The sequence below is a fragment of the Ranitomeya imitator genome, chromosome 2 (assembly GCF_032444005.1).
Source record: "Ranitomeya imitator isolate aRanImi1 chromosome 2, aRanImi1.pri, whole genome shotgun sequence".
Taxonomy (NCBI): Eukaryota; Metazoa; Chordata; class Amphibia; order Anura; family Dendrobatidae; genus Ranitomeya; species Ranitomeya imitator.
In genome coordinates this window covers 32,218,983-32,243,832 of record NC_091283.1, presented here as the reverse complement: position 1 = coordinate 32,243,832, position 24,850 = coordinate 32,218,983, and the positions used below count along the sequence as shown (strand labels likewise).

Sequence of the window (24,850 nt, the reverse complement as noted above, 5' to 3'; positions counted from 1 at the left end):
TTCCCTGCACTCCTCCTGCATCCTGTGTCAGCGCCGGCCGGCCGTAAAGCAGAGCACAGCGGTGACGTCAGCGCTGTGCTTAACGGTCGGCGCTTACACAGGATGCAGGAGGAGTGCAGGGAAGCGGACGCCGGGGGAAGTGACAGGCACCGGAATGTGATTATGTGTTTTTTTTTTTTTACATTTACAATGGTAACCAGGGTAAACATCGGGTTACTAAGCGCGGCCCTGCGCTTAGTAACCCGATGTTTACCCTGGTTACCCGGGGACTTCGGCATCGTTGGTCGCTGGAGAGCTGTGTGACAGCTCTCCAGCGACCACACAAGGACTTTCCAACGATCACGGCCAGGTCGTATCGCTTGTCGTGATCGTTGGAAAGTTGCTGAGTGTGACGGTACATTAAGTCTGAACAGACCCTTCAAAAATAGTGTGTAATAGGATTAAACATAAATGTGTCTCCATCACGGGCCGTAAATGCCCTTGTGATCCCGGCGATTGGCACCGTCGTACATGGTGGGCTCTTCTCTCGTCGGGATGTGTGATTGTTGGTGGTGCCTTATCGTACAGGAGCAGCCGGCGGCTCGGCTCTCCTTCTCCTTTAAAGGACATACTTTTCCGATGACAAAGAAGCTTTTAAATGAGTCCTCGGCTTAGCAATAATGTTTATTTTACGCGGCTTTTCTGTCCAGCCGTCGGTGTAAAATTAATCACCCTGATTTGTACTTTCCTGGCTGGATCTCCGGTCCGGATACATTTTCTTCTCCTTTTCTGAAGCCGTTGTGTAGAGGAAAAATAGCGGCAATGGATGCTCGTTGCATGTGATCATGCCTGCATGCTACCCCTCCACCCCCCGTCGTCTGCACCGCACCCCCGTAACTTCTCGCTCAGCGATGGAGCCCGCTTTCATCTCCGCCGCTCTAAATCTATATTGAATTTGTTAGTCTCGGTCTTCTAATGATTTCCCAGAGATCTGAGTGGGGCCAGCGGAGGACGTGGTAATGTCATACGACACAAAGCTACAGGAGGGGGGGGGGGGGGAACAAGAAAAAGGCCAGTACGAAACGAGGAGAAAATGCAAGATAAAGGCGTACCGGACGGATAAAGGTGGAGCGGTGGAAATATAGAGAAGATATCTGATCTGAAATTGATTCTGTTCAATATTAATATTAATTATTTTATATTAATATTAACTATCTTAATATTGAGCAGAATTAAGTTTGCAGACACCCCCTGTATACAGTATGAGCCCATGCACAGCCCCCTATGTACAGTATTAGGCTCCTTATACACAGTGGGACACACAGCCCCCTAAATACAGTATGAGCCCCCACATACAGGGTGGGCCATTTATATGGATACACCTGGGTGGGCTATTTATAAAGTTGGATCCAAAATGGCCGACTTCAAAATGGCCATCATAGTCACCACCCATCTTGAAAAGTTTTCCCCCTCCCATATACTAATGTGCCACAAACAGAAAGTTGATATCACCAGTCATTCCCATTTTATTTAGGTTTATCCATATAAATGGGCCACCCTGTAGACCCCGTAAATACAGTATGTGCATTCACAAAGTCTCCCTATATGCAGTATAGGACCCCACATAGCCCCTATATACAGTATGTGATCTAATGACATAATCACGTCTGCTGGCCGTTGTACACGCTGATTGGTGGGAGAAGGAGCCGGCAACTCTTCCTCCACCATTGTATTCAATGCTATCTGCATCCAGAAGATGTGTATAGCGGTGAAATGGAGACACACGGGGGAGGGCGTCCACATGATGCGGCCCGTGGGACAGTGTTTTCAGCCTTTCGCCTGTCTCTGTCCAGACTGAAAGAGCCAGATGTGGCCCAGGACTGTACTAGATGGATGGACAGATAAATACGTATAAACATAACAAAGTGCTTCACCCACTGTGTGCCGAGATAAAGGAAAACTGCCCTATAGGCTACACCTTTAGAACTGAGGTACTTAGCACATACATTGTTATGACTGGTGGGCACACAAATTACTTTTTTATGGGACCCTTAGTGTATCAGTAAATTAGAATTAACAAAAAAAACGCAAAAGCTTCCTAAGTGTTTATAAAGGTTTCTAAAGTCTGTTTCAGTAGCTCCACAATCATGGGGAAGACTGCAGACTTGACAGATGTCCAGATGGCAGTCATTGACACATTCCACAAGGAGGGGAAGCCACAAAAGGTCATTGGTAAAGAAGCCGGCTGTTCAGAGTGCTGTATCCAAGCATACTAATGGAAAGTGGAGTGGAAGGAAAAGTGCGGTAGAGAAAGGTGCACAAGCAATCGGAATAACCGCAGCCTTGAAAGGATTGTTAAGAAAAGGTCATTCAAAAATGTGGGGGAGATTCACAAGGCGTGGACTGCTGCTGGGGTCATTGCTTCAAGAGCCGCCACACACAGACGTATCCAGGGCATGGGCTACAAGTGTCACATTCCTCACTCATGACCAATAGACAACGCCAGAAGCGTCTTACCTGGGCCAAGGAGGAAAAGAACTGGACTGTTGTCAGTGGTCCAAGGTGTTGTTTTCAGATGAAAGTAAGTTTTGCATTTCATTTGGAAACCAAGGTCCCAGAGTCTGGAGGAAGAGTGGAGAGGCCACAATCCAAGCTGGAGGTCTAGTGTGAAGTCTCCACAATCAGTGATGGTTTGGGAGCCATGTCATCTGCTGGTGTAGGTCCACTGTGCTTTATCAAGACCAAAGTCAGCGCAGCCGTCTACCAGGAAATTTTTAGAGCACTTCATGCTTCCCTCTGCCAACAAGATTTTTGGAGATGGAAATGTCATTCTCCAGCAGGACTTGGCCCCTGTCCACACTGCCAAAAGTACCATTACCTGGTGTCAAAACAACAGTATCACTGGGCTTGATTGGCAGCAAACTCGCCTGACCTTAACCCCGCAGAGAATCTATGGAGTACTATCAAGAGGAAGATGAGACACCAGACCCAACAATGCAGACGAACTGAAGGCTGCTATCAAAGCAACCTGGGCTTCCATAACCCCTCAGCAGTGCCACAGGCTGATCTACTCCATGTCACGCTGCATTGATGCAGTAATTGATGCAAAAGGAGCCGTGACCGAGTACTGAGTGCATTTACTGAACATACACTTCAGTAGGACAACATTTCGGATTTTAAAATCATTTTTCAAGCCGGTGTTATAAAGTATTCTAATTTACTGAGATAATGACTTTGGGGTTTTCATTGGCTGTAAGCCATAATCATCGACATTAACAGAAAAATACGTGAAATAGATCACTGCGTGTAATGACTATATATAATGAGTTTCACTTTTTGTATTGAAGAACTGAAATTAACTTTTTGATATTCTAATTTAGTGAGAAGCCCATTTATATAACAAAGACTGCAGTGTGTGCACAACGATACATGTAGATGCTGAATATATTAAATGTAAACTGCATTACTGCCATACAGACTAGACCTGTAGAATTGAGCTTATGGGCACACAAATTGGCCAGTTTCTTTGTGCCCACCAGCCACAACAAGGAGCACGTTTCTTTACTGAGACCGTTATTCTATTTGCCTTTTCTGGGCCAAACCTTACAAATAAAAAGGATGGATACTGTATCTACATGGATAGATAAACGACATGTATGCTAGGTGGATACATGATGCATGGGTACTGCATAGATGCTATGTAGATGGGTGTCAGACAGAAACAAAGGTAGATATATAGAATATGAGTGCTACAAATTAAACAGTTATTAGAGATGAGTGACCTGGTCCAGTGGTACCTTCAGTGTGCAATTTCGGGTGAACTCCATGCAACGTACCAGTTAAGTAGTCCATGACTGCCCAACTGGGGGCCCCGCGAACCACCTCCTACCGGCCGGCATGTCTTCTGATTACTAGGTTCGGCACAATGTCGTGTGTGTATCAACAACAATGTTGCATCCGGCCTACTAATCAGAAGATGCATTGAGGAGGCTGGCCGATACGAGGCAGCTTGCAGGGCTCCCGTCCCCCGGTACGAGGCAGCTCGCAGGGCTCCCGTCCCCCGGTACGAGGCAGCTCGCAGGGCTCCCATCCCCCGGTACGAGGCAGCTCGCAGGGCTCCTGTCCCCGGTGCGAGGCAGCTCGCAGGGCTCCCGCCCCCGGTACGAGGCAGCTCGCAGGGCTCCCGCCCCCGGTACGAGGCAGCTCGCAGGGCTCCCGTCCACGGTACGAGGCAGCTCGCAGGGCTCCCAGTACGAGGCAGCTCGCAGGGCTCTTGTCCCCGGTACGGGGCAGCTCGCAGGGCTCTTGTCCCCGGTACGAGGCAGCTCGCAGGGCTCTTGTCCCTGGTACGAGGCAGCTCGCAGGGCTCCCGTCCACGGTACGAGGCAGCTCGCAGGGCTCTTGTCCCCGGTACGGGGCAGCTCGCAGGGCTCTTGTCCCCGGTACGAGGCAGCTCGCAGGTCTCCCGTCCCCGGTACGAGGCAGCTCGCAGGGCTCCCGTCCCCGGTACGAGGCAGCTCGCAGGGCTCCCGTCCCCGGTACGAGGCAGCTCGCAGGGCTCCCGTCCCCGGTACGAGGCAGCTCGCAGGGCTCCCGTCCCCGGTACGAGGCAGCTCGCAGGGCTCCCGTCCCCGGTACGAGGCAGCTCGCAGGGCTCCCGTCCCCGGTACGAGGCAGCTCGCAGGGCTCCCGTCCCCGGTACGAGGCAGCTCGCAGGGCTCCCGTCCCCGGTACGAGGCAGCTCGCAGGGCTCCCGTCCCCGGTACGAGGCAGCTCGCAGGGCTCCCGTCCCCGGTACGAGGCAGCTCGCAGGGCTCCCGTCCCCGGTACGAGGCAGCTCGCAGGGCTCCCGTCCCCGGTACGAGGCAGCTCGCAGGGCTCCCGTCCCCGGTACGAGGCAGCTCGCAGGGCTCCCGTCCCCGGTACGAGGCAGCTCGCAGGGCTCCCGTCCCCGGTACGAGGCAGCTCGCAGGGCTCCCGTCCCCGGTACGAGGCAGCTCGCAGGGCTCCCGTCCCCGGTACGAGGCAGCTCGCAGGGCTCCCGTCCCCGGTACGAGGCAGCTCGCAGGGCTCAAGTCCCCGGTACGAGGCAGCTCGCAGGGCTCCCGTCCCCGGTACGAGGCAGCTCGCAGGGCTCCCGTCCCCGGTACGAGGCAGCTCGCAGGGCTCCCGTCCCCGGTACGAGGCAGCTCGCAGGGCTCTTGTCCCCGGTACGAGGCAGCTCGCAGGGCTCTTGTCCCCGGTACGAGGCAGCTCGCAGGGCTCTTGTCCCCGGTACGAGGCAGCTCGCAGGGCTCCCGTCCCCGGTACGAGGCAGCTCGCAGGGCTCTTGTCCACGGTACGAGGCAGCTCGCAGGGCTCCCGCCCCCGGTACGAGGCATCTCGCAGGGCTCCCGTCCCCGGTACGAGGCATCTCGCAGGGCTCCCGTCCCCGGTACGAGGCATCTCGCAGGGCTCCCGTCCCCGGTACGAGGCATCTCGCAGGGCTCCCGTCCCCGGTACGAGGCAGCTCGCAGGGCTCCCGTCCCCGGTACGAGGCAGCTCGCAGGGCTCCCGTCCCCGGTACGAGGCAGCTCGCAGGGCTCCCGTCCCCGGTACGAGGCAGCTCGCAGGGCTCCCGTCCCCGGTACGAGGCAGCTCGCAGGGCTCCCGTCCCCGGTACGAGGCAGCTCGCAGGGCTCCCGTCCCCGGTACGAGGCAGCTCGCAGGGCTCCCGTCCCCGGTACGAGGCAGCTCGCAGGGCTCCCGTCCCCGGTACGAGGCAGCTCGCAGGGCTCCCGTCCCCGGTACGAGGCAGCTCGCAGGGCTCTTGTCCCCGGTACGAGGCAGCTCGCAGGGCTCTTGTCCCCGGTACGAGGCAGCTCGCAGGGCTCCCGTCCCCGGTACGAGGCAGCTCGCAGGGCTCTTGTCCACGGTACGAGGCAGCTCGCAGGGCTCCCGCCCCCGGTACGAGGCATCTCGCAGGGCTCCCGTCCCCGGTACGAGGCAGCTCGCAGTGCTCTTGTCCACGGTACGAGGCATCTCGCAGGGCTCCCGTCCCCGGTACGGGGCAGCTCGCAGGGCTCCCGTCCCCGGTACGAGGCAGCTCGCAGGGCTCTTGTCCCCGGTACGAGGCAGCTCGCAGGGCTCTTGTCCCCGGTACGAGGCAGCTCGCAGGGCTCTTGTCCCCGGTACGAGGCAGCTCGCAGGGCTCCCGTCCCCGGTACGAGGCAGCTCGCAGGGCTCCCGTCCCCGGTACGAGGCAGCTCGCAGGGCTCTTGTCCCCGGTACGAGGCAGCTCGCAGGGCTCCCGTCCCCGGTACGAGGCAGGCCGCAGGGCTCCCAGTATGAGGCAGCCCGCAGGGCTCCCGTCCTCGGTACGAGGCAGCTCGCAGGGCTCCCTATCCCGGTACGAGGCAGCTCGCAGGGCTCCCGTCCTCGGTACGAGGCAGCTCGCAGGGCTCCCGATCCCGGTACGAGGCAGCTCGCAGGGCTCCCGGTACGAGGCAGCTTTGGACTACTGATGTGGCCTCTCGACCAAGGTCCTGTAAATTGATTAAAAATATTTGTAGGGTTTTTTTTTTTTTTTTTTAAATCTTTAATCGTTATGAGATGGCAAGGATAGAATATATAAAATATCAAATAGATGGACATTTTACAGACAAATTCGATAAATGGTCGGATCTAGCACATCTAAATGGAGCACATAAGCACAATAGTAGAGAAGAGAATATAGGAGATGTGGGAGCCATAAGAGGAAACTAAATTCTAGATAAATATGAGGCGGAGAAGGAGCCGGATGTAGACGGATGGCGCGCACCGATTCTATTCCTGACAAGCAATCTCAGAAATTCTAGAAACCTGTGATCATCACCGGAAGAAAATACAAAAATAAAGTGATAGATTTCCGTCATCCCATTGAACGCGCTAAAGTCATCTAATTGCGGACGAGCTTTTTATAATCCTCCGCGGGTTATAGAACAAATCTGGATCACACGCTTCCAATACCCCAATTAGATTTCCCATTTTGGATCTTTGTTTCCACCTCGTATGGAGTAAAAATAGTGAAAAGGAGCAGAAAATAGATGGTGGAGAATATAGAGAGGGTGAAGGCTTCACACGTTTCAGACCCTTAGTCATAGCAATTCCCGAGGCGATGACAATTCATCATTGCCCCCTGCAGGTGACTGCAGAGCTGCACAGGCCTGTAATGTAATGTTACCACGCTCATGTGTGAGGGGACAATATGGCCTTGTGTAAGGGAAGTATTCCAGAATCCGGGGCCATCCTCTGCTGGCCATGGCAATTTATGACCGTCACTCTGGACCCTCCTTGTGTAATGCTTTACACAAAGTAGTGTTTTCACAATGCTATCCAAGGGTGACCATTTTAAGTCACCTGGTGTGCCAATGTGGGATTTTAATGTTGATTTTGTCCTTGTTGTAAAACGTTGACGTGTCCATGCGAAAGAAGCTCCGCATCTGTGTGTTCTAGTGCTTAAAATATTGGGGGGGGTACATTTTAAATTGGCATCTTGTGTCAGGGTACCGTTATTCTGGCATCCTAAGGGTTACGGTAGCATTATTCTGGCACCCTTCAGACAACGATGGCATTATTCCGACACTCAGTTGATCACGGTAGCGCTATTCTGGCACCCTAAGGGTCACAGTGGTGTTTCAGCACCCTAAGGGTCATAGTGTTGTTGTTCCGGCACCCACTGGGTCACGGTAGCGTTATTTTGGCACCCTGCAGGCCATGGTAGTTTTTTTTTTTTTTTTTTCCTGGCAACCTCCGGTCAAGATGGTGTTGTCCGTATACACTGCTGGTCATGGTATCGTTATTCCGGCACCCTGCGTGCCACGGTAGCATTATTTTGGCACCATGGAGGCCACTGTAGTGTTATTCTGGCACCCTGTGTGTTGAAATGATTTCTTGAACTTGTAGTATTAGTGTGGGGGGCGGGGAAGGGGGCTTCTACCTATTAATCAAAAGGCTTGAAAATTATCCATTTATTCCAAGCAATATACAAAAGGCCGGAAGACCTCATGTAAAAGTAGAGGGAAAGTGGTTCCATATTCAATGTAGGAAAGGGTTCTTTTCAGTAAGAGCAGTCAGTCTTTATCATTCCGGACCACAAGGCATTTTTACTGTAATGTCATTGATATTCCATTTTGTTACTACTTCTAGGTCAACCTAGACGCCAGCACAAGAGAGTTGACGGAAAACAACCTTCTACTCCCGACACGTACAGCCTTCAACGAGGCGCAACGCCGGATCTACGGCTTAATGGAGCGAGACTCCTATCCCCGGTTTCTGCGATCCGATCTCTATCAGAGCATGCTCCATCCTCCAAATGGGGCGTGCTGAGGGAAAAGAAGTGTGGTGACCCCGGGAGGGATGAAAAGGAAAAAAGGAGTCGGCCTGACCCACCACTACGGGAACAGGCTTTCCGAACTTGAATGGACCAAATCCGAAAGGTCATTTTGAAGGACTGCATGACCCATGTCGAGGTTGGGTTCGGTGATGCCAAAGCCTGTCAGGAGTGGCCATTTTGATCAATGAGTATCTCTTGAAGTATGCCCCATTTTTTTTGATCCTAAAAAACGGACCAAAATGTTTCTATGCCATAACCTGCTAGGCTAAGCCATTTATGAACTGTAGAGCTTTTTGCCTTGTCAGCCATTTTGAATCAGGACTGAGTCAGACGTGACCATTTTGATTCAAGATGGAGTCCGTGATGTCAGCGCTTCTTGTCTGTGATAGTGTTGGCTAACCTGAACACTAATGGATATATGCAGACCGACAAATGTTTTGGGGTTCGTTTGTTTTTTTTTGCCATGTTGGCTTGACTTTGGCCTCAGACGTAGGCCTCAAGCATGTAACCGTGGCCATTTTGGAACACTATTCACTTTCTATTCAGCCATCTTTGATTGTTTTCTAATTTTAGGTAGGCCGTAAACCATTCCAATGGCTTTACCCTTTTTTTTTTTCGGGGTTTTGCTGGGGGGAAGGGGGTAACTTTTTTTTTCCTTTTGCTATATTTATTTTTTTAATACACCACATAGTTTTGGCAGAAATTTTCCTTCAGTCCTAAAACCATTTCTTGAGAAGTTGGGACTGGCGGGTTTTCACGTCCGTAGTACTTCAGCTGCTGGAAGTCGGCCATTCCGAACTCTTCATGTGAGGTGTACATTTCTTTGGAAGCGTTGCTGCTCCTTCCGCCCCGACTCCCCTCTACACCCCCAAAATAGTTATCACTCTTAACGGTATAGATAACCTTAGGAGCCTTGCGCCTTTTTTTCTTTGCACTGTTAATACCTTTTGCGCCTTCTCTGCCATTTTTTTTAAAGCCTCCATATTGATGCACTGAAGCCATTTCCCCCTCTCCTCCCCTTTCACCGTTACGCACGTTGCTGCCTCCGTTTCTGTGGCCGTGGCAAACATGGCCGTCACCTCTAAGCGTTGCTCCATTTTACGTGCATTTTTATTGGTTCAAGTGTCTGTAGTCGCCATGTTTAAGAAGTGTCCGCCATCTCCAGGCCCTGCCTACATGACTTTTTGTTACAGCCTGCTACATCCTCCACCCTCATGACTCCTCGTGCTTGAGACCCGTAGAGTGTTGTACGTCTTTTTTATTTTATTTTTTTATCATTTTTTTTTTTTTTTTTTTTTTTTTTGTGGCTATAAGTACGAAATCAGGAAAAAAAAGTGGTTCTTCGGTCTATGAAGTCTTAATGTTTTTTATGAGTAAATCTGTACTTAGTCTTAAGCACTGAATAAAGATATGCAGTATTGGCCTGTGCCTCCACGTGTTCATTTTCCAACTTTCTTTCATACACAACACTCATATCCTACTCATACTGGATGTCTAGCTGATGAAACAAAAAAAGTTTAAAATAATTATTTGAATCTTCCTCTCCCCTTTCCGGAAATTGATGATATGAGAATGATGGATTTTGAGAATTTCATGCTTTTACAAGCTCCTTTGAACTGCTGTCCAGCAAAGATCCACATTCAGTCTGTGTACAGGACTTTCCCTGTCTGAGCCTCTCTGCTAAAATGGGAATTCCCGTTCTCTGACTATCAAAACATAGTGTAATGATCTTGGCCGAGCAGCAGATGAAAGCAGCTTCTAAAAGGAGCATGAACAGCACCGCAGCATTGAGAGAGACGGAACAAAAATTATGTATTAATCAAGTGTAAGACAAAAACATTCATAACTTGAGAATGAATGGAGAATAATTGAATAAAAATCACACTAATATATAATATATATGTATGTGTTAAATATTATTGGGGAGAAAGACTGTAGTCTAGTGTGTGCGATAGTGAGACTGCACTAAAGAAGCCTGGAGGTGACTTCACTGAAGTTAAAAGAGGAAAGAGAATTCTTTCAGTTATGATATATACACTACTAAAAAAAAATAAACAAAGGGAACACTTAGATTGTATTTTTTTAAGTACAAGTCAATCACACTTCTGTGAATTCAACCTGTCTAGATATGAAGCAACACTGATTGTGAATCAATTTCTCCTGCTGTTGTGTAAAGGAACAGACAACAGGTAGAAATGATAGACAATTAGAAAGACAACCCCTATAAAGGAGTGGTTCGGCAGGGGTGACCACAGACCATTTCTTTGTTCTCATCCTTTTTGGCTGTTGTTTTGGTCACTTTTGCATTTTGTCATTGCTCTCACCCCTAGAGGTACAGTAGCATGAGGCAGAAGTTGTTCAGGTAGTACAGCTCATCCAGGGTGGCACATTAACATGAGCTGTGGCAAGATGGATAGCTGTGTCTGTCAGCGTGGTGTCTGGAGCATCGAGCAGATACCAGGAGACGTGGAGGGGGCCGTAGGAGGGTAACAACCCAGCAGCAGCACCGCTACCTCCAACTTTGTGCAAGGAGGAACAGTGCCAGAGCCCTGCAAAATTACCTCTAGCAGGCCACTAACATCCATCTGTGTGCTCAAACTGTCAGAAACGGACTCCATGAGGGTGGTATGAGGGCACGATGTCCACAAGTGGGTATTGTGCTTACAGCCCAACAAAGTGCAGGGCGATCGGCATTTGCTAGATTTGACATTGGCACCCTGTGCTCTTCACGGATGAGAGCAGGTTCACGCTGAGCACGTGACAAAATCTGGGGATGACATGGAGAACATCCTCCTGCATGACCGGTTTGGCAGTGGGTCAGTAATGGTGTGGGGTGGCATTTCTTTGGAGGGCCGCACAGCCCTCCATGTGCTCGCCAGAGGTAGCCTGACTGCCATTAGGTACAGAGATGAGATCCTCAGACCCCTTGTGAGACCATATGCTGGTGCAGTTGGCCCTGGGTTCCTCCTAATGCAGGACAATGCCAGACCTCATGTGGCTGGAGTGTGTCAGCAGTTCCTGTATGATGAAGGCATTGAAGCTATGGACTGGCCCGCCCATTCCCCAGACCTGAATCCGATTGAACACATCTGGGACATCATGTCTCGCACCATCCACCAACGTCACGTCGCACCACAGACTGTCCAAGAGTTGTCTGATGCTTTAATCCAGGTCTGGGAGGAGATCCCTCAGGAGAACATCTGCTGCCTCATGACTATACCCAGGCATTGTAGGGAGTTCATACAGGCACGTAGAGGCCACACACACTACTGAGCATCATTTCTTTGTCTTGAGGCGTTTCCACTGAAGTTGGATCAGCCTGTAATTTGATTTTTCCACTTTGATTTTCACTATAATTCCAAATCCAGACCACTATGGGATTTTAATTTTGATTTACATTGATCAATTTTATGTTTTATTGTTCTCAACACATTCCACTATGTAAGGAATAAAGATTTACAACTGGAATATTTCATTCAGCGATATCTAGGATGTGGGATTTTAGTGTTCACGTTATTTTTTTGAGCAGTGTATATATTTATAAATATTCCAGCAATTTATCCTTTAAAGGGAATCGGTATACATTAGGTTTTGTGCTTAAATGTATTTAAATAAAAAAAGTGTGTTTCCAGTTCCCGATATTACAGTCTATATTTTTGTAAAGACTAAGGCTCCTTTCACACATCAGCTTTTTGCCATCAGTCACAATCCGTTGAATTTTGAAAAAAAAAACAGATCCGTCGCAGATTGTGAAAAACTGATGGGACAGATCCAACTAGCTGATCCGGCTAATTGGATCCTAAAAAAATTGGAGCATGCTCAGTTAAAAAAAACTAAATCTGTCGCCGGATTCTGTCATTTGACAGATCCGACACCATAAGCTTCCATTCTAGCAAACGATGGACGCTTTCGATGGACACAAAAAGCATTGCTATGTCCATTGTCTCCGGCCGCCGGACAAACAATTTTCTACGGATCCGGTTGAACAACGGATGAAACGTGAGGCCAACAGTCGCAATCTGTCGCTAATATAAGTCTAAGAAAAAAAAACTGATCCGGCGGATGCATTTTTTTTCAAAATTCGACGGCTTGCGACTGATGGCAAAATACTGATGTGTTAAAGGGGCCTAAGACTTTTTGCAATTTTTACAGTGGCCACAAAACTAATATCGTCCCTGTGCTGCATAGCAGACATTTCATCACTAAATAGCTTTCATTATAATAGTGTCAATGATAATATTTATATGCAGTAGATGGCACAGGATCCACCGTTCACAATAGATATCACAGCTCACCTCCTCCTCCTGTACAATGACATAACACCTCTATATACAGTAGATAACACAGGATCCACCATTCACAATAGGTGATGTCACAGCTCACCTCCTCCTCCTGTACAATGACTGATAACACCTCTATATACAGTAGATAACACAGGATCCACCATTCACAATAGGTGATGTCACAACTCACCTCCTCCTCCTGTACAATGACTGAGCACACAGGATCCACCATTCACAATAGATGGTCACAGCTCACCTCCTCCTCCTATACAATGACTGATATCACCTCTATATACAGTAGATAACACAGAATCCACCATTCACAATAGGTGATGTCACAGCTCACCTCCTCCTCCTGTACAATGACTGATATCACCTCTCTATACAGTAGATAACACAGGATCCACCATTCACAATAGGTGATGTCACAGCTCACCTCCTCCTCCTGTACAATGACTGAGCACACAGGATCCACCATTCACAATAGGTGATGTCACAGCTCACCTCCTCCTCCTGTACAATGACTGATATCACCTCTCTATACAGTAGATAACACAGGATCCAGCATTCAGAATGGGTGATGTCACAGCTCACCTCTTCCTCCTTAATGCCCTTTGCCCAGATTAGAGTATGCTCTGATAATACTTCTATACAGGCAGATATGGTTTGTTTCAGTCTATGGCTGCTAGTGTCCATGTGTCCAACATGAAACAGGAGTCTTATATTCAGCCTACTAACCAATGGGAACATTTTTTAAATAAATATTAGTTTTTATTTTTTTATCAGCATTTTTAAGAAAACACACAACCTACAAACGTGATATAACACTTTCCAGACATAGGATGTAATGGTGCAGCCTATGTTGTGTGCTGGTGTATGGCGCAGGTTCTGGAGCTGTTCTTCAACCGACATCTGCCAAAAACAGCAGCAACTGGAGCCAGCGCCGATTGCTGCAATTTTACTCCTTACATGCCACTGTCATTGTCTTGCACTGGTGTGAACTGCTAAATTAGGAGTAGCAATATTCACAAGGGGTTAACTTGGGGTGGGGGCTTATAATTAGGGGTTTATAAGGGGCAGCTGTTTGGGGCTCCAGTCCTTTTTGGAAGTGCATTGAACAGCAAGGTTGATTGCTGCTGAGGGGGGAAAAAAAAATCTATAAATCTTCAGCATAGCGAGTGTGAGCGAGCTGAGTGTGACCTGAGTGTAAGTGTGGACGGCGGTAAGTGTGACTTGTGATTCAGTGACTTTGGAGTCAGGGAGTTTCCAGGGGAGGAATTACTGAATTGCTGTCTGTATTTTATTAATGCTTTGTATTTATTTTTATTTAACTTTTCTGTCTGATACAATCCCCATTAGGAAATGTGCTCCACGATTGTTAATGCCATCCAGTGCACATCTTGCCACATGTATGCAGTCCTTGAGCAGCCGGTCGAGGGTGCATACTGCTGTGCGAGATGTGAGCATGTTGAGCATTTGGAAGCCCAGATTCTGAATCTAAATGTGCAGCTGGCAACACTGAGATCCATAGACAACATGGAGAGGAGTCTTCTGCTCACGGAGCAGACGCTCAATGGGACAGATGAGGGGGGGGATGGTAGGATGGAGCTGCAGGACAATGAAGTAGCAAGCTGGGTGACAGTTAGAAGGCCGGGTAGAGGGAAGAGTGCCAGGGAGGCTAGTCCTGACCTGGCACACCCCAATAAGTTTGCTAAGTTGGCAGATGAGGGGGTTGTCAGTACAGGGGTAGCACTGCTGCAGCCAGGCATGTCCTCTGAAAGCCGGAGGAGTGACTGCTCCAGTAAGGAGGGAAATAGGAGAGCAGGGCAGGCCAGACAGGTGCTGGTAGTGGGCGACTCAATTATTAGGGGAACAGATAGGGCAATCTGTCACAAAGACAGGGATCGTCGAACGGTGTGCTGCCTACCTGGCGCTCGAGTCCGACACATCGCTGATCGGGTGGACAGATTATTGGGAGGGGCTGGTGAGGACCCAGCGGTCATGGTGCACATTGGCACAAATGACAAAGATAGAGGTAGGTGGAAGGTCCTTAAAGATGATTTCAGGGAATTAGGCTGCAAGCTGAAAGCAAGGACCTCCAACGTGGTATTTTCCGAAATACTGCCTGTACCACGTGCCACGCCAGAGAGGCAACGGGAGATTAGGGAGGTTAATAAGTGGCTCAAGAATTGGTGTAGGAAGGAGGGGTTTGGGTTCCTGCAGAACTGGGCCGACTTCTCAGGTGGCTACAGGCTCTACACTAGGGACGGGCTGCACCTCAATGGGGAGGGTGCAGCTGTGCTGGGGGAGAGAATGGCTAGGAGGTTGGAGGAGTGTTTAATCTAGGAATTGGGGGGGAGGGTATTCAATTTATAGGAGGGGAAGATAGTGCAGATAGAGACCTGGGCACAAATAAGGAAGTTGGGGGTGGCGGTGGCATGGGGGGTGGGGTTAGAACAGTTAATAATTTAAGAAAGAATAGAGGTGCAGAGAGATACATAAAATGTATGTATACTAATGACAGAAGCCTCGCCAACAAAATGGAGGAATTAGAATTAATGTTGTTGGAGCATAATTATGACATGGTGGGGATATCTGAAACGTGGCTGGATGAGAGCCATGACTGGGCTGTTAACTTGCAGGGCTATAGCCTGTTCAGAAATGATCGAATGGATAGGCGAGGGGGAGGGGTGAGTCTATATGTAAAATCGTCCTTAAAACCCATCCGGCATGATGATATAGGTGAATCTAATGAAAATGTAGAGTCCTTGTGGGTGGAGATAAGGGGAGGAGGAAAAAATAATAAATTACTGATAAGGGTTTGTTATAAATCTCCAAAAATAATGGAAGCAAAGGAGAATATCCTCGTAAAGCAAATAGATGAAGCTGCGACTCAAGGAGAAGTCATTATTATGGGGGACTTCAACTACCCTGAAACAGATTGGGGAACAGAAACCTGCAGTTCCAGCAAAGGTAATCGGTTTTTGACAACTATGAGAGACAATTACCTTTCACAACTGGTTCAGGACCCAATAAGAAGGGAGGCACTGCTAGACCTAATATTAACCAACAGGCCAGACCGCATATCAAATATAAGGGTTGGGGGTCACTTGGGAAATAGCGATCACAAAATAATAAGCTTTCATGTATCCTTTAATAAGATGTATAGTAGAGGGGTTACAAGGACACTAAACTTCAGGAGGGCAAATTTCCAACGGATGAGAGAGGATCTTGGTGCAATTAACTGGGACGATATCCTGAGACACAAAAGTACACAAAGAAAATGGGAGACATTTATTAGCATCCTGGATAGGACCTGTGCACAGTATATACCGTATGGGAATAAACATACTAGAAATAGGAGGAAACCAATATGGCTAAATAGAGCTGTAAGGGGCGCAATAAGTGACAAAAAGAAAGCATTTAGAGAATTAAAGGAAGTAGGTAGTGAGGAGGCATTAAATAAATACAGAAAATTAAATTCTGTAAAAAGCAAATCAAGGCAGCAAAGATTGAGACAGAGAGACTCATTGCCAGAGAGAGTAAAAATAATCCCAAATTATTCTTTAACTACATAAATAGTAAGAAACTAAAAAATGATAGTGTTGGCCCCCTTAAAAATAGTCTGGGTGAAATGGTGGATGAGGATGAGGAAAAAGCCAATATGCTAGATGACTTTTTTTCATCAGTATTTACAAAAGAAAATCCCATGGCAGACAAAATGTCTAGTGATAAAAATTCCCCATTTAAGGTACCTTCACACATAACGATATTGTTAACAATATCGTTGCTTTTTGTGACGTAGCAACGATATCGTTAATGAAATCGCTATGTGTGACAGCGACCAACGATCAGGCCTCTGCTGGGAGATCGTTGGTCTCTGAATAAAGTCCAGAACTTTATTTCGTCGCTGGATCTCCCGCTGACATCGCTGGATCGGCGTGTGTGACACCGATCCAACGATGTCTTCACTGGTAACCAGGGTAAACATCGGGTAACTAAGCGCAGGGCCGCGCTTAGTAACCCGATGTTTACCCTGGTTACCATCCTAAAAGTAAAAAAAAAAAAACAGTACATACTTACCTACAGCCGTCTGTCCTCCAGCGCTGTGCTCTGCACTCCTCCTGCACTGGCTGTGAGCGTCGATCAGCCGGAAAGCAGAGCGGTGACGTCACCGCTCTGCTTTCCGGCCGCTGTGCTCACAGCCAGTGCAGGAGGAGTGCAGAGCACAGCGCTGGAGGACAGACGGCTGTAGGTAAGTATGTAGCGTTTATTTTTTTTTACTTTTAGGATGGTAACCAGGGTAAACATCGGGTTACTAAGCGCGGCCCTGCGCTTAGTTACCCGATGTTTACCCTGGTTACCGACATCGTTGGTCGCTGGAGAGCTGTCTGTGTGACAGCTCTCCAGCGACCAAACAGCGACGCTGCAGCGATCCGGATCGTTGTCGGTATCGCTGCAGCGTCGCTTAATGTGAAGGTACCTTAAATGTCACTGGCTTAACCCAGCAGGAAGTGCGGCGGCGTCTAAAAATCACTAAAATTGACAAATCTCCGGGCCCGGATGGGATACACCCCCGAGTACTGCAGGAATTAAGTACAGTCATTGATAGACCATTATTTTTAATCTTTAAAGACTCCATAATAACAGGGTCTGTGCCACAGGACTGGCGTATAGCAAATGTGGTGCCAATATTCAAAAAGGGAACAAAAACTGAACTCGGAAATTATAGGCCAGTAAGCTTAACCTCTACTGTGGGTAAAATCCTGGAGGGCATTCTAAGGGACGCTATACTGGAGTATCTGAAGAGGAATAACCTCATGACCCAGTATCAGCACGGGTTTACTAGGGACCGTTCATGTCAGACTAATCTGATCAGCTTCTATGAAGAGGTAAGTTCCGGATTGGACCAAGGGAACCCAGTGGATGTAGTGTATATGGACTTTTCAAAAGCTTTTGATACGGTGCCACACAAAAGGTTGATACATAAAATGAGAATAATGGGGATAGGGGAAAATATGTGTAAGTGGGTTAAGAGCTGGCTCAGGGATAGGAAACAAAGGGTGTTTATTAATGGAGCACACTCGGACTGGGTCGTGGTTAGCAGTGGGGTACCACAGGGATCAGTATTGGGCCCTCTTCTTTTTAACATATTTATTAATGATCTTGTAGGGGGCATTCAGAGTAGAATTTCAACATTTGCAGATAACACTAAACTCTGCAGGGTAATCAATACAGAGGAGGACAATTTTATATTACAGGATGATTTATGTAAACTAGAAGCTTGGGCTGATAAATGGCAAATGAGCTTTAATGGGGATAAATGTAAGGTCATGCACTTGGGTAGAAGCAGTAAGATGAATAATTATGTGCTTAATTCTAAAACTCTGGGCAAAACCGTCAATTAAAAAGACCTGGGTGTATGGGTGGATGACAAACTCATATTTAGTGGCCAGTGTCAGGCTGCTGCTACAAAGGCAAATAAAATAATGGGATGCATTAAAAGAGGCATAGATGCACATGAGGAGAACATAATTTTACCTCTATACAAGTCACTAGTGCGACCACACTTAGAATACTGTGCACAGTTCTGGTCTCCGGTGTGTAAGAAAGACATAGCTGAACTAGAGCGGGTGCAGAGAAGAGCGACCAAGGTTATTAGAGGACTGGGGGGTCTGCAATACCAAGATAGGTTATTACACTTGGGGCTATTTAGTTTGTAAAAACGAAGACTAAGGGGTGATCTTATTTTAATGTATAAATATATGAGGGGACAGTACAAAGACCTTTCTGATGAACTTTTTAACCCCTTACCGGCATCGGACGTACTATACCGTCCGATGCCGGCTCCCCTGCTTTGATGCAGGGCTCCGCGGTGAGCCCGCACCAAAGCCGGGACATGTCAGCTGATTTGAACAGCTGACATGTGCCCGTAATAGGCGCGGGCAGAATCGCGATCTGCCCGCACCTATTAACTAGTTAAATGCCGCTGTCAAACGCAGACAGCGGCATTTAACTACCGCTTCCGGCCGGGCGGCCAGAAATGACGTCATCGCCGACCCCCGTCACATGATCGGGGGTCGGCGATGCTTGTGAATGGTAACCATAGAGGTCCTTGAGACCTCTATGGTTACTGATCGCCGGTGGCTGTGAGCGCCACCCTGTGGTCGGCGCTCACAGCACACCTCCATTTCTGCTACATAGCAGCGATCAGCAGATCGCTGCTATGTAGCAGAGCCGATCGTGCTATGCCTGCTTCTAGCCTCTCATGGAGGCTATTGAAGCAAGGCAAAAGTTAAAAAAAAAAGTTTTAAAAAATGTGAAAAAAATAAAAAAAACATAAAAGTTTAAATCACCCCCCTTTCGCCCCAATCAAAATAAATCAATAAAAAAAATATCAAATCTACGCATATTTGGTATCGCCGCGCTCAGAATCGCCCGATCTATCAATTAAAAAAAAGTATTAACCTGATCGCTAAACAGCGTAGCGGGAAAAAAATTCGAAACGCCAGAATTACGTTTTTTTTGTCGCCGCGACATTGCATTAAAATGCAATAACGGGCGATCAAAAGAACGTATCTGCACCGAAATGCTATCATTAAAAACGTCATCTCGGCACGCAAAAAATAAGCCCTCACCCGACCCCAGATGATGAAAAATGGAGACGCTACGAGTATCGGAAAATGGCACAATTTTTTTTTTTTTTTTTTTTTTTTAGCAAAGTTTGGAATTTTTTTTCACCACTTAGATAAAAAATAACCTAGTCATGTTTGGTGTCTATGAACTCGTACTGACCTGGAGAATCATAATGGCAGGTCAGTTTTAGCATTTAGTGAACCTAGCAAAAAAGCCAAACAAAAAACCAATGTGGGATTGCACTTTTTTTGCAATTTCACCGCACTTGGAATTTTTTTCCCGTTTTCTAGTACACGACATGCTAAAACCAATGATGTCGTTCAAAAGTACAACTCGTCTTACAAAAAATAAGCCCTCACATGGCCAAATTGACAGAAAAATAAAAAAGTTATGGCTCTGGGAAGGAGGGGAGCGAAAAACGAACACGGAAAAACGAAAAATCCCCCGGTCATGAAGGGGTTAATCATAGACCTGAAACAGGGACAAGGGGGCATCCTCTACATTTGGAGGAAAAAAGGTTTAAGCATAATAACAGACGCGGATTCTTTACTGTAAGAGCAGTGAGACTATGGAACTCTCTGCCGTATGATGTTGTAATTAGTGATTCATTACTTAAATTTAAGAGGGGACTGGATACCTTTCTGGAAAAGTATAATGTTACAGGGTATATACACTAGATTCATTGATAGGGCGTTGATCCAGGGAACTAGTCTGATTGCCGTATGTGGAGTCAGGAAGGAATTTTTTTCCCCAAAGTGGAGCTTACTATTTGACACATGTTTTTTTTTGCCTTCCTCTGGATCAACATGTTAGGGCATGTTAGGTTAGGCTATGGGTTGAACTAGATGGACTTAAAGTCTTCCTTCAACCTTAATAACTATGTAACTATGTAAAAAAAAAAAAGTTTGGCACTTGGAAGAAGAGGAGGAATAAATGAAAGTAAAAAAAAAAGGTGAAAATTGGCCATGATGGGAAGGGTGTTAAAGGGACACTGTCACCTGAATTTGGAGGGAACAATCTTTAGCCATGGAGGTGGGGTTTTTGGGTTTTTGATTCACCCTTTCCTTACCCACTCCCTGCATGCTGACTGCAATATTGGATTGAAGTTCATTCTCTGTCCTCCATAGTACACGCCTGCGCAAGGCAAGATTACCTTGTACAGGCGTGTACTACGGAGGACAGAGAATGAACTTCAATCCAATATTGCAGCCAGCATGCAGACAGCGGGTAAGGAAAGGGTGAATCAAACACCCGAAAACCCCGCCTCCATGGCTGAAAATTGTTCCCTCCAAATTCAGGTGACAGTGTCCCTTTAAATAGGTCATATAGTGATGACACATTCCCTTTTTAGGCTATGTGCCCACATTTAGGAAAGTGTGCAGAATTTTCCTGAGCAAATCCGGACTACTTTTGCAGGAAATCCGCACGCTTTTTTTTTTTGTGTGTGTTTTTCTTGCTTTTTTTGGCCATTTTTTTGTTGAGTTTTTGCGTTTTTTTCCAGAGCTTCCCAATGCAGTAATATAGCGGCGAATCCGCTAAAATTCCGCAAAATTAATGAACATGCTGCGTTTTTTCCCACGATGCGTTTTTATTGTGGAAAAAAACGCAACATATGCACGAAAATTGCGGAATGCATTAAAAATGATGGGACGCTTAATGTAAGTGTTTTTTAAGCGTTTTTGCAGTGGAAAATCGCCGATAAAAAGCGAAAAAAAACATGAAAAATCCAGAACGTGTGCACATAGCCTTAAAGGGGTGTTCCAAGAAAGACAACTGCTCTGTAGGAATCGGTAGATTTCTAGACGCATTTGTTGCATGTGACCTTGACCTTTTCTTTCTCCATTCTGGCACTTTTTTAGTACAAGTACACGAAATCTCAGGTCTATTGCCTTTCAGCACCAGTAATCAACCATCTTTGCTTGTGCCTCATGGCGCCCTTGATCTTTCCCATCTCCGGCATCCTATCCTGATATGTAGTAGGTGTAATAATAATAATATTAGCAAATACCTCCAATTAGAAATGTAGTATAGTTCTCCTGATTCGCTATGTCACTCACCCCAGGTGCAGGGCATTGCCGTCGATTAGGTTTCCATGTTTACAAATAGTGACAGTTAATTGCTAGTGGTCGTAACCATGGATACCTAAGCTAATACAATGCCCTGCACATGAGGTAAGCAACATAGGTTATCAGAAGAATTATACATTTCTGTTTTTTGGGTGTTTTTTTCGCAAACTTTGCCTTAGTTTTTCATTTTCTCCAAACCCTGTATATGTGAATTGGAAAGGTATCATCTACTAGAATCCATTTTATGCATTTTTTTTACTTGGAATTGAGCAAAATAATTTGCGCTGTCGCTTTCCCGGCCCGGCATCCGGTCTGGTCCTCCATTTTAGCCGGACCAGGGCAGTTTTCGCTACGGTCGCCGGTATCCTGGGCGCCTCTGGCGTTTCCTAGTCCACAGGCCCAACAATCATGGCATCGCTCAACTCTAGCCATATCCTTTTGTCTATAATCTTCTCCTCTTCATTAGGATATCGGACAGATTTACCAAAATTTGCAAAGTAATATGAAAGTAAGGACGACGAGGACCGCCAGGAGGCTAATGCGGATCAGTTCCACAATGAGTTGAGCGTTGGAAGATATTAATGAGTTTCCAATAGATTCTGTAATAAAAAAAAGACATTAATAAAAGAAAGCTGGTGCAGTCCATAGTAAATGCAGCAGATAGAGAGTTTGGCTACCGGACAGGCCTGACGACATGGCGGCAAACAGAGAGTGGCGGACGGTGAAACTCGATCCTGCACTTTCCGGCCCCGAATGTACTATGACCATGGAAGTCAACTCACCGAGGACCTGTAAGGTGGTTCCATCAGCCCTATGGGCCACACCGTAGAAGAACTTCACCTTGCAGACGTATAATCCCGAGTCACAAACGCTGGCCCTGCGGATGGTCATGACGAGAGCGCTGTCGGTGGAGGTGAAAGTAATGCGTTCGTCCGTGGAGCTGTTCATGGGGTTCGATTCATCCGGCATTCGGTAGAATTCGGCAGAAGCCGCCAGACGCTCGGCCCCGTGGTTGAATGTGCAGTTGATCGTTGTGAGGTCTCCCTCGTGGACGGTTAAGGATTTTGGATGCTGAATGACCTTAGAACAGGAGGCGACTGCAAAGGGAAAAAGAGAGAGGAAAGCAAATGATGGATTCAGATGACTCGGGGATACGTCCTGCGTCCTGATCGAAAAATACGTTCTGGGAAATCGGCCACATTTAAATAAAATAAAAAATATTTACTCCCCTCCCAGATCGGGCCATTCCTAAAATGTTGGCGCAGTGTCTCACATGAGCGCTGCAGCCTATCAGATCTCTTCTAAATGCTGCAGTCGATCAACGCCGGCTAATAGGCATAAAGTCCCATGAGCACCGGGAGAATCAGTACCGACTTCGCTGGAACGGTGCCCATCCTGGAAGGGCGTATATGTTTTTTTATTTTATATCGGAAATTTTAATATTTAAGAAGGACTTTTACCCCAGCAGACCACCCCTTTAAGGACTTGGCTCTCTCTATGGACTGCTTCATATACTGCAGCTATGGAGGGTGCAGAGGTAATAGCGTCACCCAGGCCCTTGTACCGGAGGAGTTCCAAAGGTTTTGTATCCCACCAGTCTAAACACAGTTTTTCAAGCATCCAGACATAAATTTTTCCTTAAAAAAAAACTCGTCACTTGCCACAAAATTTTTAACCGGTGTAAATGCCGCTGTTCTCCTGAATCCAGCGATGTTTTTCTTTTAATCCTGCGCCTCTCCGTTCCCAAGATATGGGCTCCTCTTCCCTGTGTATAAATCTAGTCTTGTTAGTCAAGTGGGTGTGGTCCTCAACTCTGTTTTAAGGATCACGCCCCATTGGTTAGAAGACTAGATTTATACACAGGGAAGAAGAGGCCATATCTCTGGAACGGAGAGGCGCAGGATTAAAAGAGAAACATTGACAGATTCAGGAGAACAGCGGCATTTACACCAAGCAAAAAAAGACATCTTTATTAAAATTGACAGGTTTTAATTAAGTCCGGGAATAGATTAATTTGGGAATGTTTACAGAAGTATACAGTAGGTCAGCACCATCTAGTGGAAAACCTTTGTATTATCGCTTTAATGGGAATCTGATGCTGATGCTTGATTTACAGTTGCGTGAAAAAATGTTTGCCCCTTCCTGATTTCCTGTTCTTTTGTGTGTTTGTCACACTTAGGGTATGTTCACACGTTCCTGATTTCCATCCTTTTTTTTTCTGCACTAAAAACCGCAGCTCTTGGCAGAAAACGCATGTCCTTTTTTTGGTGCTTTTTTGGTGCGTTTTTTGATGCGTTTTTTTATGCAGTTTTCTATGCAGAGTCTGTGTGTTTTCTAGGGAGTTTTTTAGGGTTAATGGCTGAAAATACCCTAACCCTACCCCTACCCCTAACCCTATTCTAACCTTAGTGGAAAAAAAAAAAAAAAATTCTTTATTTTTTTATTGTCCCTACCTATGGGGGTGACAAAAGGGGGGGGGGGGTCATTTACTATTTTTTTTATTTTGATCACTGAGATAGGTTATATCTCAGTGATCAAAATGCACTTTGTAATGAATCTGCCGGCCGGCAGATTCGGCGGGCGCACTGCGCATGCGCCCGTCATTTTGGAAGATGGCGGCGCCCAGGGAGAAGACGGACGGACGGACATCGGGAGGCCGGGTAAGTATAACGGGGGGAGAAGGGGTTTCATGGGGGGGGGCGTCGGAGCACGGGGGGGTGGCATCGGAGCATGGGGGGGGTGGGATTGGAGCACGGGGGGGCAGCCACACTGCAGCGGTTCTGCACCACAAACCGCAGTAAAACCCGCAGATATTTTTTTCATCTGCGGGTTTTACTGCGGCTTTGACCTCACAATGGAGGTCTATGGGTGCAGAGCCGCTGCTGTTTTGCAAAAAGAAGTGACATGGTACTTCTTTTTTACCGCAGCTATTCAGTGCGGTTTTTTTTTTTAAATTCAGGATCATGTGCACAGTGGGTCCTGTTTTCCATAGGGTACAGTGTACTGTACCCTGCATGGAAAACAGCTGCGGAACCGCAGCGGCAAAACCGCTGCGGTTCCGCAGTAAAAAACGCACTGTGTGAACATGGCCTTAAATGTCTCAGATCACCAAACAAATGTAAATATTAGAGAAAGATAACACAAGTAAACTCAAATTGAAGTTTTTCAATAAAGGTCTTTATTATTAAGGGAAAAAGAAATCCAAACCTACAGGGCCCTGGGTGGGGTCCTAGGCTGCTGCCGCTCCTGTATGTCAGGAGGTGTAAGTGCCTGGGCCCACTGGAGAATCCTCCGGTTCTCCCGTGGGCCAGACCCTGCGTACAAGTAACACAGCATTTCAGAAAATGAACATCATACCAACAGTAAAATATGGTGGTAGTGTGATGGTCTGGGGGCTGTATAGCTACTTCAGGGCCTGGAAGACTTGTTGTGGTAAATAGAACCAGAATTCTGCTGCATACCAGAAAATTCTGAAGGAGAATGTCCACCCATCTGTTCGTGACCTCAAGCTGCAGCGCACTTGGGTTATGCAG

At 47.2% G+C, this 24,850-nt stretch overlaps 2 protein-coding genes across 2 annotated transcripts in view; one reads left to right on the top strand and one right to left on the bottom strand.

Moving 5' to 3' along the window:
- The window catches only part of LOC138661599 (regulator of G-protein signaling 3-like), a 41,694-nt gene extending 31,940 nt beyond the window's left edge, over positions 1-9,754 (top strand). Inside the window, exon 7 of the mRNA XM_069746419.1 lies at positions 8,146-9,754. Within this exon, the coding sequence (XP_069602520.1) occupies positions 8,146-8,325 (180 nt within the window). The 3' untranslated portion in view covers positions 8,326-9,754. The remainder of the gene's footprint in view (positions 1-8,145) is intronic.
- Positions 9,755-19,332: 9,578 nt separating this feature from the next.
- LOC138661598 (uncharacterized) overlaps positions 19,333-24,850 on the bottom strand; it is a 32,837-nt gene continuing 27,319 nt past the window's right edge. The window contains exons 3-4 of the mRNA XM_069746418.1: positions 22,100-22,414; positions 19,333-21,916 (exon numbers count right to left, since the gene is read on the bottom strand). Coding sequence (XP_069602519.1) covers positions 21,798-21,916; positions 22,100-22,414 — 434 coding nt within the window. The 3' untranslated portion in view covers positions 19,333-21,797. The remainder of the gene's footprint in view (positions 21,917-22,099; positions 22,415-24,850) is intronic.